General features: G+C 45.6%; 1 protein-coding gene across 4 annotated transcripts in view; it reads right to left on the reverse strand.

The window, feature by feature from the left end:
- Nucleotides 1-18,040, reverse strand: part of HIRA (histone cell cycle regulator) — an 88,669-nt gene that overhangs the window by 60,949 nt on the left and 9,680 nt on the right. For 3 of the 4 annotated variants that reach the window (XM_025857980.2, XM_025857979.2, XM_025857981.2), the window contains exons 2-5: nt 9,100-9,162; nt 7,169-7,279; nt 5,845-5,935; nt 4,388-4,482 (exon numbers count right to left, since the gene is read on the reverse strand). In XM_025857980.2, coding sequence (XP_025713765.1) covers nt 4,388-4,482; nt 5,845-5,935; nt 7,169-7,279; nt 9,100-9,162 — 360 coding nt within the window. The other variant, XM_025857982.2, reaches the window with a different exon arrangement.

Consider the following 18,040-nt stretch of genomic DNA (forward strand, 5'->3'; position numbering starts at 1 on the left):
CTCTTTCCCACTGCACATCTACATACATCTGAGACCCTCCTGCATTTGAAGAGTTAAGTTTCTGGTCACTGTCATTCTGGATATTCTCATCATCATTCTTGGTGATTCTGGGAGGATGATCTGTTAAATACCCAAGGCTCTTGGATCCTTAAACTCCGTCTCCTCCTCTAGTAACCTTGGCTTCTGTTACCTCAGGCATTCATTCCCAGTCATGCCCAGAGATTCCCCTCAAACAAATCACTGTAATTCCTCCCTGGTTTGAATTCCAGCCCTCCCATAATCCTACCATCAACCGGTGCTTCCAGCTCCCTCTCAACTCCAACAGAACTTCCAGGTGCTATGAGCCTTCTGCTGTCTGTCTCCCTGTTTGGCTTAGAGTCCACCATACCCTCTGCTCTTCTATGTTTTCACAGGTGCCTGACAAAACCCAGCCTGGTTCAATCTAGCTCTGTCCTCCCCTGGGTCTTTCTTGAGGACCCTCTAATGAGGTTTCCACCCAACTGCACCAACATGAACCAAGCCAAGGCCATGGGCACCAGCCAAGGCCATAGGAGGCCTCCATGTCATCAAGTCCAATGGTCAATATCCTCAGTCCTCACCTGACCTCAAGACATGTGATACACTGCTCGATCGCTTCTCCTTCAAACTTTCTCTCCACTATCTGAACTGGCCTACTGTCCATCTCAGCCTCTTTCACTGGTTCCTCATCACCCTCCGAAACCCAGCCTCCACCCTTGGCCTCCAGTCCCACGTACTTCTCCCCTGTACTCAACTCTCACATATCAAAATGCCTATGCAGCAGGGCCACTTACACCTCTGCTAGGCAATGCAAACTAAACATGCCCCAAAGCCAATTCCTAAACATTTCCCTCAGCAAGCATTTCTGTCCCACCTACACACCCGCCATCAGGTGATGGCAACTGCACCCTTGACACCCACCAGACCACAGTCCAAACCGTCCTGATTCCTTTGCTTATCTCACACCCTACATCCCATCTGCCAAGAACTCTGCATCTGACCACTGCTCCTCCTGACTTCCACCGCTATGACCCAGGTCCGCTGTCTCTCACCGAGATTATGTCAGCAGCCTCCTCAGTGGTCTCTCCAGTGCTGCCTATAGTCTGTGCAGCGGCCACAGGCCTCCTCACTGCTCTACTCAAAATCCTACTGAGCCTTCCCATCTCACTCAGAGAAGAGCCCCTCACAGTGGTCATGTCCTAGCCTCAGGTGGTCCTGTGAACACACCAAGCACACAGCCACACTCCAAGGCTACTGTCCCGGCTATTCCTTCAGCCTGGAAAGCTCTTTGGATGTGCACCACTTGTCCCCTAACCTCCTAACCTCCACCTGCTCTCCTCTTGGATGTCACCTTCTCAATGAGGCCTCCTGGAAAACCTCATCTCATTTTGCTCCTTAGCACTTATCTTCTAGTTTCTGATGGCACTAGTTGTCTGTCTCTCTTATAAGAATGTAAACTCCCTGAGGGTAGAACAGCACCCAAAATATACCAGGTGCTCAATAAATATCTGTTAAATGAAATTGGGAAAAAATTGTGTCTTTATTTTATTCGGTCTTTCCATTTATTAAGTGGTCATTTTATCTCTCTCAAAAAAGGTTTGTGGTTTAAGTCTTACAGATCTCATACATTTCTTGGTAAGAGTATTCCTGAGTATTTACAGTTTTTCTTCCTGCTGTATAAGAGTCTCTTTGTATCATCAGATATTCTAATTGGCTATTACTAGTGAAAGATGAATAATTAAAAATTTTCTTATATGAGACCAACTCATTGACTCATTATTATCCGTAGGTGCTTTTCAGTGCTTTTTAAGTTCTAATAGCTGTGTGTTATAATATTTGCCATTGGTTTGAAAAAGACATTTCATGTTAAGGAAATAACTTCCTACGGCCATTTAAAAAATATTTTTATTAAAAATTGAGGCTAAATTATCTAATATCCCTTTCAGAACACCTCCTAAGATGACTATTTTTTGTGTGTGTTTTATTGCTGTTGTTGTTTTGTTTTGTTTTAAAGTAGGCTTCATGCCTATCTTGGGGCTTGAACTCAAGACCCTGAGATTAAGAGTCACATGCTCTACCGACTGAGCCAACCAGGCGCCCCAAGTGTCTTTTCTTGTTTAACTTCCTAGTATGTTGTTATAGTAATAGAGTCCCTTTACACAAAATTCTTCCATTATAAATCATAGTCAAAATGAATTACTATTTTCAAAAGTTACCAAATTCACAAGCATTATTTCTAATTTTTCTATCTTTTTTTCATATTCATCTAAGCTTTTGTTTTACTGTTATTTTTTTAGGTTTTGGAAACCCAGGGTGACAGCTTCCTTTGAAAAATAAATAGGTCTACATTCTGGAATAATTTTTCTTAAAAGCTTGAAACAATGCATCAACAAATCAAAAAACAACTTAGGATCAGGAGGCATTACTGATGATTACAATTTTTTCATTGGTTACTACCTTAAGTTTTCCTAACCTTATGGTATCAATTCTGAAAATTTATATTTTCTAGAAAATTTTATTTCTTTTAGCATTATTTTTTTTTAGCTTAATAAACATTATGCTGTACTCTGTGATAATTTTTTCCCTCTAGGTTAAATGTTTTCCTAGACCCTTTACTTCTAACTTCATCTAGGTTTTTTTCTTCCTCCCCTCCCCCACCAATTAAATATGCCAAGTATATGTTTTCCACACTTCACTTTCAAAGACCCAGTGCTTTCTACTTATTTATTTCTGCTTTTTCACTGGTTTTTCTTCTTAAAGAGTTCTGTTCATAACTGCTATCAGGACCACTGAACAAGGAATGGGTGTCCCTGCTGAAAGTGGGCAACCCTACTTGCCTGGTAAAGGAGAGCCCTGGGATGGTGGGCCTGGAAAGAAGTTGAAGTTATGGCTGAGCCCAAGTCTCAGGTTAGGGAACCCATCAAAGGCCTCACTGAGGCCCCACCACACACTTGAACACCTGCATGGACACTTTCTCCAAGTTCCAGAGGAGCCCAATTAGACTCTGCTGTGAGCAACTGTGAATAAGTGAGGTTAAGTTACACATTTTTATGGTTATCAACAATTATACAATGCTACTCTGCCAGCTTTCAAAAATGTGGACTTAATCTATGGGCACCAAGAGGTGGGTCTGTTTACCTTTGAAGTGTCTGTAGAGTACTTGCAGGGCATAAACTGTCACTGGATTACAGCCAATGCCTTCCAAACCACTCACTCTTGCCCCATCTTCTCCCAGAGCTCCAGGGAGCTCCAGGCTCAATTCCAAGTCTTGTGACATTCTTCCCTGCCCCCACTCCCCAGACTCAGCACATCCCACATTGAATTGGTGTCCATCCTGTAAGCCCACTATCGTTATGGTCTAAGAGAGGACACCATTGGCTACGCAGGCACCAGCTAGGAATCTCCTTCATCCCTCCCCAGCTTCGTCCTAAGAATTTCCCAAGTCGGTCTCCCCCTCCATTCCAATTATCATCCCAGGCCTGGTTCAGGCCCTTGCAATTTTCATCTGAACCACTGAAACAATCTCCTTTTCTACATACCTGTCTGAATGATCTCCCTCTTACACCTCAAAGCTTTTAAAAGCTCCCTGTCTCTTTCACAATAAAGGCCACCTTCATTAACAGGAACACAAACCTTCCATGACCTGGCCCCTGACACTCAGCCAGCTCCACTCTGTACTGCTCCCTGCCTTGTATGTAAAGATCCAGCTGTGGTGAAATGCTGCTGACCCACCATGTGCACCAGGCCTTTCTGGCTTCTGTTGTCCCCCCGTCTGGGAAATGCTTCAGGCCATTCTTGGGCTAGACCACAGGCTTTCTGAGGTACAGTCACTCTAGCGTCCCTGGAATCTGAGTGTATAGCACATGGCTTTTGACTGCTCTTGACTGACCTTCCTCCTCTTCAGTCCAAATCTGTAAAGATGTGTCCCTTTCCATTCCAAGTCTATTAAACACTTTTCAGATATACTCAAGGTCAAGTAAAAAACTTTTCATTGGGCCTCTTTTCATGTGTGCTGGTTTCTGTGGAATAAATAAAGTGTGCTTACGGACTTAGTGATCCACTGATGAAGGTAGTGATTCAGTTCACCAGGATAAACAGCAGAACATGGGGAGTTCTACACTGAAGATATAAACATATACCCAATGAGGGCAGAAGTGGGGTCACTGAGTGCAGCTGGAGGCAGGCAGTGGGTACAGTGACTACACAGACCTTGAGGGACAGGCAGGGTGTGACCGATGGTGATGGGGAGGGACGGCCCAGACGCAAGGCTGCTTTAAGGACCAAAACAGTCCACAGGGGCCATGGAGGTGCTGCTGCTGACCTCAGACAGCTGCCAGGGCCGCCCACCCCAACAGGCAGCCCCACTCACCGCCTGAGTGACTCCGGAGGATAGAGACACATCGCCACTGCTCCACATTGGCAAGCTTACCACTGGAGCCGAACACGGTGCTGGGGCCGATGTACCTGTGTGAAAGAGGAGTCAGAAAGGCACTCCAAGCATGCTCTAGGCACTGCAAAGAGATGCTCACTGCAGCATGGCTTATCATGGCAGACAGAACAAAGCAAAACCAGACAATGGCTGGAAAGCATCAAATTGTTGAACAGGGTCTGATTAGGTAAGGTATGTTCCATGCACTTAATGAAATACTACACAGCCATCACAAATCTTGTGGTAAGAGACTATCCACTGTATGGGGAAATGTTCACCATATATAATTAAGTAAAAGAAGCAGGCCACAGGACATCCTATACAATATGACAGACACCACTATGTAAAGAAAAAGAATACATGTAAATGGATATCATCTATGCATGGAAAATGGATCAGAAAGACACACATGAAAAATACCAAAATATTAACCATGGCTTTCTTTAGATGGTGATTTTTATATATTTTCACATTCCCAAATTATCTGCTAACTGTGTTATCTATGTTGACTAAAGCAGCAAAGCCAACAGTCTTTTTTAAAGCTCTCTTGCAAAGCACTCAAAGCATGGGTACTAGCTCCTGCCATGCAAGCAGTCGAGTAGGTCCTATGGATGTGGCGCTGACACCACTGATGCACAGAGCCTCTGTTAATACACTTTGCTCCCACAGAACTCTTTATAAACTCACAGAAGGAGCTCACTGAGTGGGCCAAAGGAGGCAGCGTGCCTCTGCTCGCATGGTCATAAGCAAGAACACAGAGGGCCACTCTGGCTAAGCAGTGGGGTAAGGGTCTGGTTCCCTAGTCTGACTAGCCCCGAGAGTCACCTGGGGAGCTGGTCATGGAACAGAGACCCAGGACCCACCCTGAGAGACTCTGCCTAGAATTACAGAAAAAGTTTTCTAGGTGATGGTTAGTTCATTGTGGGTACAGAGCAGGCACTCTCAAAGAGCGGCTCCTTAGAGTCCCAGGGTGGGGCTGGCTGACAGAGAATGAGGTGAATGGCAAAGAGGGTAGGCTCCAGATCCCTTCCTTGCCCCCCACCCCCGATTCCGTCAGAACGCTTTGACTTTTACCTATTCTGTATGTTGGGAAATTTCATTTGAAAAGCAAAACAAACAAAGCTACCAATGTCAGCAATGCAAAGGATTAATACTGCTTTTCAGGTGGAAACCCTGCAGCCCTGTGAGGGTGCGAATGAGCAGGTCTCCAAGCAGGTGGGTCACCTCCCCAAGCCCTAGTCAGGCCCCAGCTGCTCCTGGCCTACGTGTACTTCCTGCTACTCAGAAAGTTTGGAGCTCTAGGGACTTCAGTGCCAGAGTGGGGAAAGGTGACTGTGATTAAGACCAGCAAAGAAGCTTCTAAAAATAAAATGTGAAGAAAGGAAAATGATGCTTACGTAGCCCGCTTCCACACCATAATCAGTTTGTCATCTCCCCCAGAAGCTAAATACATCCCACTGTTTGACCACCGCACACAGTTCACACATGCTGGGAAGAAAAAAAAATAGGGTGATGAAAATCCAATAGTCACGCCCATTTGCTTTATGCAGAGTCTGGCAAGATGCAAAGGGTTCATAAAACCTATTCTCTCTCAACTATTCAAGGCATCCACTGTGGGTGAGTCCCAGAATAATCCAGATTAAATACTATCCTACTTGTGCTGTAATAACAAATGACTAGGACAGAGTTTAGAAGGGGAAAGTCTATATAACCTGAGAAGTGTTAGTGCTGGATGAAACAATCAACAGGAGGTGGATTTCCATGAAAACTGGTAACTAAATCTCATTATTTCAAAAGGGATATCTCATGAGATGTGGTTCTGGGCAGGGAGAATTCTTGAAATGAGGGCATGTACTAAAAAGGCTGAAATGCCCTTCCCAAAACTTTCAGGGGAGCAGCTTGTTAGAGCATAAAACTATGACTTCATCCCATCTGTAGCCCTTTTAAATTTAGATTTTCCAAACTTGTCAACACTGCAGGTTGACTGGTTCTGCACTTATAAATTAAGACCAGCAGAAATGCCTCCTAGGCCCCTGATGGGTTAGAGCCTCTGGGAGCACTCACAGCTCGGCCTTTGGGAACCCTGCAATACAAGGGACACTATCCAAGCTGTAGCCCACACATGACCTGTGACTGACTTGTGCTCCAGGTCAGAGGGCCCTGAGGCATACTGGGAGAGAGCAAGAACACACAGAGCTAAGGAAGGGGACATAGCTGTTAATGGAGCATCTCAGGGGAGGTAGCTAGGTTGGAAACCAGAGCCAGATACAGTCACCCTGATGCTCAGAAGCAGGAAACTAAGGCGCTAAATGTAGGAAACCACAACACTGTCCGACCATCAAAAGGATCCTGGCAGAGGGCCTCAGAGTGACACAGTGGCAATTCTGAGACATTTTGGTGAGTTGTCTTTAAAACACCCTTCCCCAGAACCCTACTGCTTCCAGGTCGCTGGCCCCAAAGCCCCATGGAATCAGGCAGTAACGACTCATGAGCAGGAAATCACCAGAGGTACCTGCAGACTGTCCAAAGATGGTTCTGTGGGCGGGCCGAGTCTTCTGCCGAATAACTCACCCAGGTGTGCAGCCAACATCTGTGCCTTCAGACAGCAGGCCGAGGGGAGTTACCGCCGCACGGGGCCTTATCTTTCTAATTACAAACACATGTGCTAACCTTGGGCACTCTGCCAACACGCAAAGCCTGCAAAGGGCCACTCTGTAATACCTAAGTGATTGTCCATCTGGCAAAGCATCTTGGGAATATTTTCATCCTTCTCGTCATCCTCCTGGAGGACTGGAGACATATTCCAGATCACAACCTTCCCAGAATCCTGTCCTGGAATGAAGGAGCAGAAATAATTCAACATGCAAGAAGTAGAAATTGGGTATTAACCCTGAGACATAATCCTCACTTAGCTTTCATAAACCATGATGGACTAGATTGGAGGAGACTAAATTTGCATTACTAATTTAACTTATAGAGTAGAAATGAAGAAAGATAAAGTGCTGATGGGGATCAAAAAGCATGTGGATTTAGTAGTATGGAGAAGCCAACCTGACTTTGAAAAGAACTCTGGACCGAGCTCTAGTCTGCCCTCTAACACATCCCTCAGGAGCCCCTAGGAGGTCCTCATCCCTGCCTAGGACCCAGACTCCTCATCTGTAAGTTGAAGAGCTAGAAAAGCTGATGTCCCAGGGCCATTTCAGGTTTGTGCACAGGAACCCTAGCAACCAAGGGCAACAGCACATCCCTGCCAGTACTTTGATCCCTTTCCAGGTGCTGCCTAGAGTCCAGGGCTGCTCCCACAGCTAGCTGGATGCTTTGAGACCCAAGTCTAAATGAAATGTGCGCTAAAGATACGAAAAAAGGCTCATTCCCTTTTTATCTACCCTTTGCCATCACCTACAGATGGGAGATCAATCAAAAGAGGGCATTTAGGGATCCTGGGGTCATAAGGTTATGTAATACTCTGCTAAAAAATTTATCTATGCATTTTGGCAATGGTTTTTCATTCTAAGCGTTCCATTTACTGATAACTAACAAAAGTCTGGCCCCTCATTTAACTATTATAGAGGAGCAAAAAGCAATAAATGCCTACAAATGGACATGTCAGAATTATCATAAGGCATACCTGAAACTGCCTATTGGCCAGTATATAAAAATGTTCCCTAAACAGCTCTTCTTGACCTTACTATATACTGAGAAGGGTGAGAAGGTATGCCTCTTCTTATGGATGAGGAAAAAACCGTCCCCCAGCTTAGTCCAGTGGTCGTAGATGACGTCAGTAGGTACCTTCTGGGTGCAGTCCACGATGTGCCAGAAGGAGATCATGGGCTCCCTGCATACCACTGCAGCAGGAAGCCCATAGACAACCCACCCTGCAGCACCTGGCCTGAGGTCCTGGACCTCACAGAGGCACTCTGCAGGTGCTGTCCAGGGACGTCTTGGCCCTGGACAAGGGCTCTAGAGTGAAGCTGTCGGGGGCTGAGATTTGTGGGAATGCTACCTTGTGCAACCATATATATACATCTTAGTGTCCTGGTCTGAAAAATGACTGTCTTTCCAAGTAGGGCTGTTACTGGGACACTGTAACACTGGATGAAGCACAGTAATAACACTATGGACCATATTTTCAAATGGCATGGGCATTTTTACTTGCCCACAGTATACTTCTTCTCTATCTTAGCCGAATTCCTCTGAGCCCAGAAAATGGGCCTAATAACTACACGACTAACTCCGTAGTTTAGTTTAACCACCTCTTCCCCTTTTTCAGATGAGAAAGTACTGCCAGAACGAAGATGAAGACCCAACCTCAACCTCTGGGGCTGGGGATCTATCCAAAGGACCACCTGCCACTCTCCATGTTCAATAAGCTGGAACTTGGGGATGAAAACTGATTTTAATATTAACCCAATGAATAGGAATTAGAAAGATACACCCACTACCAAAATGTTTATATGGAGCGAGCACACTAGAACCAAAAAAGGATTTTGATTTAACCTGTTCAGATAACACGTTATAATTGTACATTTTAAATGGAGTCATATCCATACTGAAAAACAAAAGTATTCTATCTTCAGCTCAGTGGGCAACCAGGAGAAGCAGAGCAAGGTGTCAGGACTGTGAGTACTCCCTCTGTTACTCTGTGAACATACCTTGTCCTCCAGTTGCGAACTTGGTCCCGTCAGGGTGAATATCAACTGAAAAAATTGGCTTGCCTGGAAACAAAGGAAAAAAAAACACACAACATCTATCTTGGCTTGTATTCACTGGAGAATAGCAACAAAGTCAAAAATTTTGAAATAATGATTGAGTACTATCTCTAATCACTGCTCTTAGGAAAAAATAACAGGCTGCCGATAAGTTACCTCTAAGAGTGGAATGATCTAACAGTTTTAGTTAAAGTATAAACTGCTGAAAAGATTCTCCAAGTGACATTAAATAGCTGAGTCTCAAAGGGGGACAAAGCATTCTGTCACTAGAACAACTGAGTCCATAGGTCGCTTGAGCATTTGCAGAGAGGTCCAATGGATAGGAGCTGGCCACTTTCTGGGGACACACATTTGTAAAGGTTTTGAGTTGTTAACGACAACAGCTCTGGGTCACAGTGGCTACATCTTCAGCCACCTCTCCATCCCATGGACCTGCACCTGGCTGGCAGCCTGGACACAAGCATCCTGGCCTTTCTGCCTTGCTGTCTGACAGCTGGCTAGGACCAGTAGCTGACTTTGACCACAGGTATCACTTCCCTCATGCTTCTGTTTCTAAAAGCCCTCCTGTGTATTTGTACTGCATTAAAGTCTGTGGAGAGTCAGCCTTCTCGGCATTTCATATGGCTGAACTTCCTCCCCAGTATGTGCTCTGTTCAACCGGATGTTCAGTCCCTATAGGGGGAAGAACTGTAGCTACTAGCTCCTGGAGTCCCCACAGTGTGCAGACCCACACCAAGACCCCGTGAAGCCGTATGGCTAGCTTGATGGACCAGAATGGCAAAGGAGTCATGACAACTTGAAACCCAGAAGACTGGAAGTATTCCTGGGCCCTGGGCCCTATGGCTAACCAGTCTGCTTCCATGCTAAGAGTGGCATGTCAATTGTTGTCAAGTTTATCACCACATCCTCAGCTTCTAGCACAGGCCTGCTGAGTGGTGGCTCAGTAACATTCAGTGACAAATTAGATGCATGACAATAGATTGAACATCAGCAATCGCTAATACAAACAAGGTGCTGTTGCCAAGGAGTCTCTTGGTTGAGGATGCTCTGTCTCCGTTACCCAAGAGGAGTTGGCATGGACACCAGAAGGAGGGTTACCAGCTCTAGAATCACAGGATGGCAAGTACAGACAGGGTAGGGTGGGGCAGGGGCAGGCCGTGGCGCCTAACAGCTGAAAGTCCTGCCAGGGTTACTGTCCAAGTATGGAAAATCAAATATTGGTACCCAAAAAAGGCAATGGCCAGCATGGGCCCCAAAGAATAGACAGCTCACTTTAATTTCTTCCACAGAGCCATACCCCTAAGAGGCAAACTGAGCCTGAGCTTCCACAAGACAATGGGAAATGTGCTCTCCTTCTTGTCATTACACAGTAGGGGGAAACAGCTATGTAAGGCCACCAGCAAGCAGGTGTGCCAAATGCAAGGGCCCTAATTTTGTCTCAGAGAACAAGCAGAAACCCTAGGGAAGTTGGAAATCACATCTCATATTATTTCATCTCTACTACTTACTGAAATCCAAAACAACAAAGGCTGCTACAGCAGGACCCTGTCATGCTGGCAGCTCTAGCCAGGTCCTTGAGACCCTCAGTTACCTCCAAGGCCACATCTAAGAGCCAGAGCTCTACAGTGACAGGTCAAGCTCAGTCAAGTCGCTACTGATTGCCTTACTGGAGCACAAACATACAGGAAATTCAGCCCTGGTCTGCTCTGAGTTTTCACTCCAAGGATTCCCAGGGCAAGCCCCAACACAGTTTGGCACTCTATGTAGCTTTGAAGGAGCCAGAACCAGCAGTGGAGCACACTTACAAGGACCTGAAGAGAGCTATTGCTATTCTTCTTCCATAGTCCAGATGGGCAGACCCTAATTAGCCCCATCTTCATCCTTAAGAGAAGAATACAGAAAACTATGTACGGTAGGTAAAAGGCAGGTACTGAGAACACCGGTAAGAAGGACTGGAAGTCTTCCAACTGGTGCTCCTGTGCCTCTGCACTCAGACCTACACCGGCATGTCACGCCCTTCCTAGTCAGGTGGTTGCCATGTGTAGTAAGCCAGAGAGCCTGACACGCTGCTGCTGAGAATGTGCCATACTTTCCCAGAGGCTGAGGACCTGGGAGGGAAGCAGTAGCAAGAAGGTGGGTTTCTTGACCATCTGGGCCATGACAAGTGTCTGACAGGGAAGCCTCAAGAAAAAAGAAAGGACAATTAGGGCTGTGGGCCCAGGCTTGAGCTGTGCAGACCACGGCATCTAGTGCTGAGGCTGAGTTCAGTGTCCTGCCAGACACCAGAGGAAGGCAACCAATTAGCACCACTAAGAACCTCGTGAGATTCAGAAGAGCAGACGTCTCCAAGTATGGTGAGGACAGAGGCAGGGAGTCTCAACCGCATCAGTGCCTGCCATCTCCACTCAGGACCCTCCTGGGAGGTGTTTGTAGGTGCTAGCCTGCTATTCCTTTCAGGAGAGGCAGAGCCACAGTAGGGTAAGCCCTGTGGAACTCTGCTCTACTGAGCATCTGATGTGCCCCCTCAAGCCGTGCAGGCAGCACAGCCCAGGGTATTCTCTATATCTCACACTGCCCCGTGAAGTGGATAGTTCTGACATCCTCATTTGACAGAGGAGGAAACAGGCACACAAGTTAGGAAAGTTGCCCAAGGCCACACAGCTGCCTCCCCCAGAGCCTGAGCTTTAAGTATGTAATGTGCTGCCCCTCCAGGTGAAGCTGGGAGGGGACATACCTGGAGATGGCCGGGAGGGCTCGGATGATACTGCCTGGAGGGAACGGATTCAAAGCCCACAGGTGAAAGGTGAAGTAGGGAGTCAGAGGGAGAGTGAGAGCTATGCACACATGCACAACTAGTCCTAATGACCTGGACTTGGCCTTGGACTTGCTATACTGAGCATAGATCATCCTGGACACCTCAGTCCCACAGGCCTGGGGTGACTGCTACCTGGATAGGCTCTGGTGAACCATCTCTCAGGACTCCTGCCCTTGTGTGCTTCCCTTTCCTTGAATTTGGGTTGGCTCTATGATCTGTTTTAAGTAATAGAATGTGACTGAAGTAACGCTGCTCCAGTTCTGAGATTAAGCCTAAAGAAGGTCCAGCAGTTCAACTTCTGCCCTCTGGAGGAAAAGCCAGAGCCCTATGGCATTTGTCTGATTCCTTTGGCCAGGTGGTTGCCATGAAAGAAGTCCAAGTACCCTGAAACCACTGTGCTGAGACCGCCCCCCACCCCAAGCTGGCCACATAAAAAGGGTCAAAGAATCCAGACAACAGTGAGAATCAGGGTCCTGACATAGGACCCACGGTGAACTGTTCTGGCCCCAAACTGCTCCAGCCATCCCAGCAGATTCAGTGCAGAACTAAGATGAGCTGTCCCTGCTGAGTCTGGCCAGGTTTCACAGTCAAAAACAAATAATAAAACAGCTATTGTTTTAAACCAGCAAGTTTTGGGGTAGTTTGTTATGCTAATTTATTCACTTTTCTGCCTAAGGCAACTAGAGTTGCATATCTGTCATTTTCACCAAAAAAGTTCTAGCTGACTCAGCATCAGTCTTGAGAAGGCCACGGCGGGGGCGGGGGTGGGGGGAACATCCACCTGGCCATAGGAGTGCTTTTCAGTTAAGTCTGTGAGACATTGTATTATATGCCCCCTCAAGAAGCACATCAAAATGACTTACATGCAAGTAAAAGACAAACCTGACTCCCCAAGAGCACACATAGCCGAGCCTAGGTGAGCAGAGGGGCTCTGCTGCACAGGGACCCATCACAGCCCAAGTCTTCCCCACCATACCCACTCACAGCATCAATGGGATGCTTTCTCATCCATCCACCTTGGTGGTTGTCTATGAGCCTGTTATGGGACTAAGCAGAGGAAAAGTAAAGCTACGAAAGGCTCAGCCCTTCCTTAGGATGCTCCCAGTGATGGGTGTCTGCACAGATGGAAAGCTATCTAACTCAGCCTGGGCTTCCTACAGAAATCACAACTGAAGTGAGTCCCAAAGGCTGAGGAGGAGTCAGCCAGAAGAGTAGGGAAGGGAATTTCAGGCAGAGGGGACATGGTGTAGAAGAATCCTGACAAGCTGCTGCAGAGTGTGCAGAGAGATGAGGCTCAGAGGATGGGTAGGGCCCAGCAAGACACCACTGAGGAACGCAGACCTTCCTCTACAGCTACCTCTGAAGTAAGGGAACGCTAAAGTCAGACTCACATTTCAGCTCGACATAGCTGTGTGGAGCATGGGCTTTTGCTAAGACCAGAGGGGGCCTCAAGGCTCCAGGGGAAGGCAGAAACGAGGGCTGGGAACAGGCCTGGGTTTGAACAATGAACAAGCGTGGGTGGAATTCTCAGCCCTGACGCTTAACAACTATGCAGCCTTGAGTAAATTACTGAATGCCTCCAAACACCAGTTTCCTAATCTGAATGGTGTGGAAGTCACAGTCACCCTTGCAAGCACCTTCTGAGAGAGATTAGATGCCGAGCCACATTGCTTCAAAGACGCACACATCTCACATGTGAACATTTCCTAGATCACAATGTGCTTTGGTGAAAGGTGTGACTGGGGTAATGGGCACCATGTTTCCTTTTGTAAAGATGTGCCACAGAGTCAATGAAATATTGTAATGTACCTACACAAAGCCACCAGCATGGTGTCAGCTCCCTACCTCCTTCCAGCACTAGACTCTGAGGTCCTATTCCCTCCTTAGGGAATGATTCACATTCCCTAAGTAGGAACAGACCTCCTTTTTCTAAAGGGCTCTTTGAGGTGGAGCTGAGGAAAACAATCTATGGCCTGACTAGTTAGAGAACTTTTCCTGTGGCACAGTGTTAAATATGAATTCCTAAACTGCTTCCTGCCTTCCATCTTTCTTTGTATACAAACAGAGACAAGGGGTGCCTGGGTGGCTCAGGTCATGATCTCAGGGTCCTGGGATCAAGCCCTGCATCAGGCTTCCTGCTCAGTGGGGAGCCTGCTTCTCCCTTTCCCTCTGCCCCTTCCCCTGCTTGTGCTCTCTCTCTCTCTCTGTCAAATAAATAAATAAATAAATAAATAAATAAATAAATAAATAGTCTTTTGTTTTTTTAAATAAATAAAGTCTTAATTTTTTTTTTTTTTAAAAAACAGAAACAAAAGAGAAATTAATCCACTCCCGGGGCCCTAGAGCTGTCAGGCAATCTCACATCCTTTGAATGGCAGTGGCCAGCATGTTCTCCCTGCACACCCACCAAAGCCCATTCTCCTTGGGGCTCTGCTTCCAGGTCACCCCTCCTGGACACCGTCTTGCACCCCTCCTCAGACCACACACAGCACCCTGCTGTCACTCTCTCCACAGAGCTACAACAGTTGGCCACTGCTCCTTGACTGGGGGTTGCTGATCTGATAACTGCAGCACGAATGCTCTCCATCTGGCAGGAGTAAAGAGTAAGGTACAGAAACTGGGTTTTGACAGAGTGTGGTCAGACAGAATCCTCCTACCCGGCATTAGTGGAAAAGACTCCTGGAGGAGGCCCAAATGTGGAACTTAAAGTCCGAACAGACAGCACTGGCCAGAGAGAAGCAGGGAGGGCCCAAATGAGAATAGCAGGCCCTCTCGGTGGCCTTCAGATCTTTGGTTTGGACTCCTGTCTTTGGGCATTTATGCTCTGACAGCTCACTGGGCAGATCCAACTGGAACATCTGTGAGCATGTACTGCTGGAATGGAAGCTTAGGGGAAGTTGAGGCCTTTGCCCACTGCACACTGCTCCTGGAAACACTTCTCCTATACAGCCCATTAATACCTGGTTTTAACAAATTTTGGTAAATATGAAACACGGGGAAATGTTTGTACGCTGAAGACTAGAAAACAGCGTTGAAAGAAATTAAAGACACAAATAAATGGAAAAACATCCTGTGTTCAGAACTGGAAGACTTAATACTGTTAAGATGTCAACAATACCCAAAGCTCTACAGATTTAATGCAATCCCTATCAAAACTGCAATGATAGGGGAGCTTGGCTGGCTCAATCAGTACAGAGTGTGCGAATCTTTATCTCAGGATTGTGAGTTCCAGCCCTGTGTTGGGGGTAGACTTCACTTGAAAAAAACAAAACAAAAACTGGCAATGACATTTTTTGCAGAAATAAAAAAACCCATCTATAAATTCTTATAGAATCTCACAGGACCCCGAATAGCTAAAAGAATCTTGGAAAAGAACAACGTTGGAGGGGCACCTGGGTGGCTCAGTCATTGGGTGTCTGCCTTCGGCTCAGGTCATGATCCCAGGGTCCTGGGATCGAGCCCCACATCGGGGTCCCTGCTCAGCGGGAAGCCTGCTTCTCCCTCTCCTGCTCCCCCTGTCTGTGTTCCCTCTCTCGCTGTGTCTCTCTCTGTCAAATAAACAAAAATCTTAAAAGAAAAAAAAAGAACAAAGTTGGAGTCTTACACTTCCTGATCTCAAAACTGACTACGAAGCTACAGTAATCAAAACAGTGTGTTACTGGCATGAAGACAGACACAGAGACCAGCACAGCAGAATAGAGAGCACAGAAAGAAACCCTTGCATATGTGGTCAAGTGATTTTTGACAAGGGCACCAAGACCAGTCCATGGGAAAAGGACAGTTTCATCAACAAATGGTGCTGGAAAAAATGAACATCTGCATGCAAAAGAATGAAGCTAGATCCTTACACCATATAAGGATTTAACTCAAAATGGATCCAAATGTAAAACCTAACATTATAAAACTCAAGAGAACATGGGGGAAAGTTTAACGACACTGGATTTGGCAATGATTTCTTAGATATGATACCAAAGACAAAGGCATTAAGAGGAAAAAAATAGACAAATTGGGCTTCTTGGAAATTAAAAACTTTTGCCCACCAAAGGGCACTATCAACAGAATAAAAAGGCAATCCAAAAAACAGGAGAAAATATTTGTAAACCACATATATGATGAAAGATTAATATCCTGAAATACAGAGAACTCCTAAAACTCAATGACAGAAAACAGAAAAACCCATTCAAAAACAGGCAAAGGACTTGAACAGACATTTCTCCAAAGAAGATATACAAATGGCCAACAAGCATATAAAAAGATGCTCAACATCATTAGCTACCACAAAAATGCAAATCAGAATGAGATTATCACCTTACATCTATTAGGTTGGCTACTATTAGAAAAAAGAGAGAGAGAGAGAATAACAAGTGCTGGTAAGGATGTGGAGAAAATGGAATTCTGTGCATTGCTGGTGGGTATGTAAAATGGTACAGCCGCTATCAAAATAGTATGGGCATTCCTTAAAAAATTAAATACAGAATTACCCGTGATCCAGCAATTTCACTTCTGGGTATATATCCAAAAGAATTGAAAGCAAGGTCTTGAAGAGATATCATACACCCATGCTCATAGCAGCATTAGTCAGAACAGCCAAGAGGAAGAAGCAATCTAAGTGTCCATTGACAGATGCATGGATAAGCAAACTGTGGTATATACATACAACAGAATATCATTCAGCCCTAAAAAGGAAGGAGATCCTGATGCACTCTACAACATGGATGAACCCTGAAAATGTTATAATTAACATAAGCTAGTCACAAATAATATATGATTCCACTTATATGAGGTCTGTAGAGCAGTCAAATTTATAAAGACAGAAAGTAGAGTGGTAGTTGCCAGGGGCTGGAGGTAGGGAGAATGGGGACTTGTTGTTTAATGTGTACACAATTTTAGTTTTACAAGATGACTAAGTTCTGGAGATTGGTTCCACAACAGCGTGAACATACATAACACTACTGAATTACACACTTTAAAAGATGGTTAAGATGGTAAATTTTGTTAAGTGTATTTTACCACAACTTAAAAAAATGCTAACCAAAACCAAACCAATCTATCTATATATATCTATATAACTCTACCCACCTACCTACCTATCTGTAAGGTACAGGGGTGTGGAAGGGTTATAAAAGGTATTAATTGTAACTGCTCAGTGTCTTGACTGTGGTGGTGGATACATGAACCTACACAGGTGAAAAACTGTGTAGAACTAAACACCCGGGGGCGCCTGCGTGGCTGTCAGTTAAGCCACTGACTCTCGATTTTTGCTTAGGTCCTGATCTCAGGGTCCTCGGATCAAGCCCTGCTTCCGGCTCTGTGCTCAGCACGAAGTCGGCTTGTCCCTCTCCCTTTGCTCCTCCTCCTGCTCTCTTTCTCAAATAAATAAAATCTAAAAACAAAACAAAACAAAACAACAAAACAAAACCCTAAACACCTACCCAAACACAAGTGAGTACAAAAACAAGTGAAGTCTGAATAAGACAGTTGGATTGTGTCAATATCAATGTCAATGTGATATTATATTGCTGTTTTATAAAATGTTACCAGTGGGAGAAACTGGGAAAAGAGTACAAAGAATCTCTTAGTATTGTTTCATTCCCCTGAGTGGTAATCTACAACTTTCTCAATAATAAAAAAATAAATACACACACATATATGATGTTTTTAAATATACCTATGTGTAGTAATATAAAATAAGGGCAAATACCAAAACATCAGTGGCTGTCAATAAAACTGACTCCTCATGCAGGTGATAATATGCAAATCTACAACCAGTCATCTCTCTGGAGAGACTTGTACCTAAGCACTCTAATGTGCAGCTTGCTCCTCTATCCAGCTATCTACAGACATTTCATCTTCAACTTCTCCACAACGCAACTCCGGATCTTCCGGCCCAAACCTACTCCCCATCAGCAAAGATCATGCCTGGGACAGGGGAAGCCAAGAGGCGCAGCACAATGGTCCCACCCATGACTTTTCTGGCCTCCATCTTCTGCCTCCTCCCCCAATCACTGGCCCCATGCCCTGGCCATCCCTCTGTTCCTAGACTGCGCAGGAGTGTTTCCATCCAGTGCC

This window comes from Callorhinus ursinus, unplaced genomic scaffold (genome assembly GCF_003265705.2).
Source record: "Callorhinus ursinus isolate GAN/ISIS: 27379988/994484 unplaced genomic scaffold, GSC_fseal_2.0 scaffold115, whole genome shotgun sequence".
Taxonomy (NCBI): domain Eukaryota; kingdom Metazoa; phylum Chordata; class Mammalia; order Carnivora; family Otariidae; genus Callorhinus; species Callorhinus ursinus.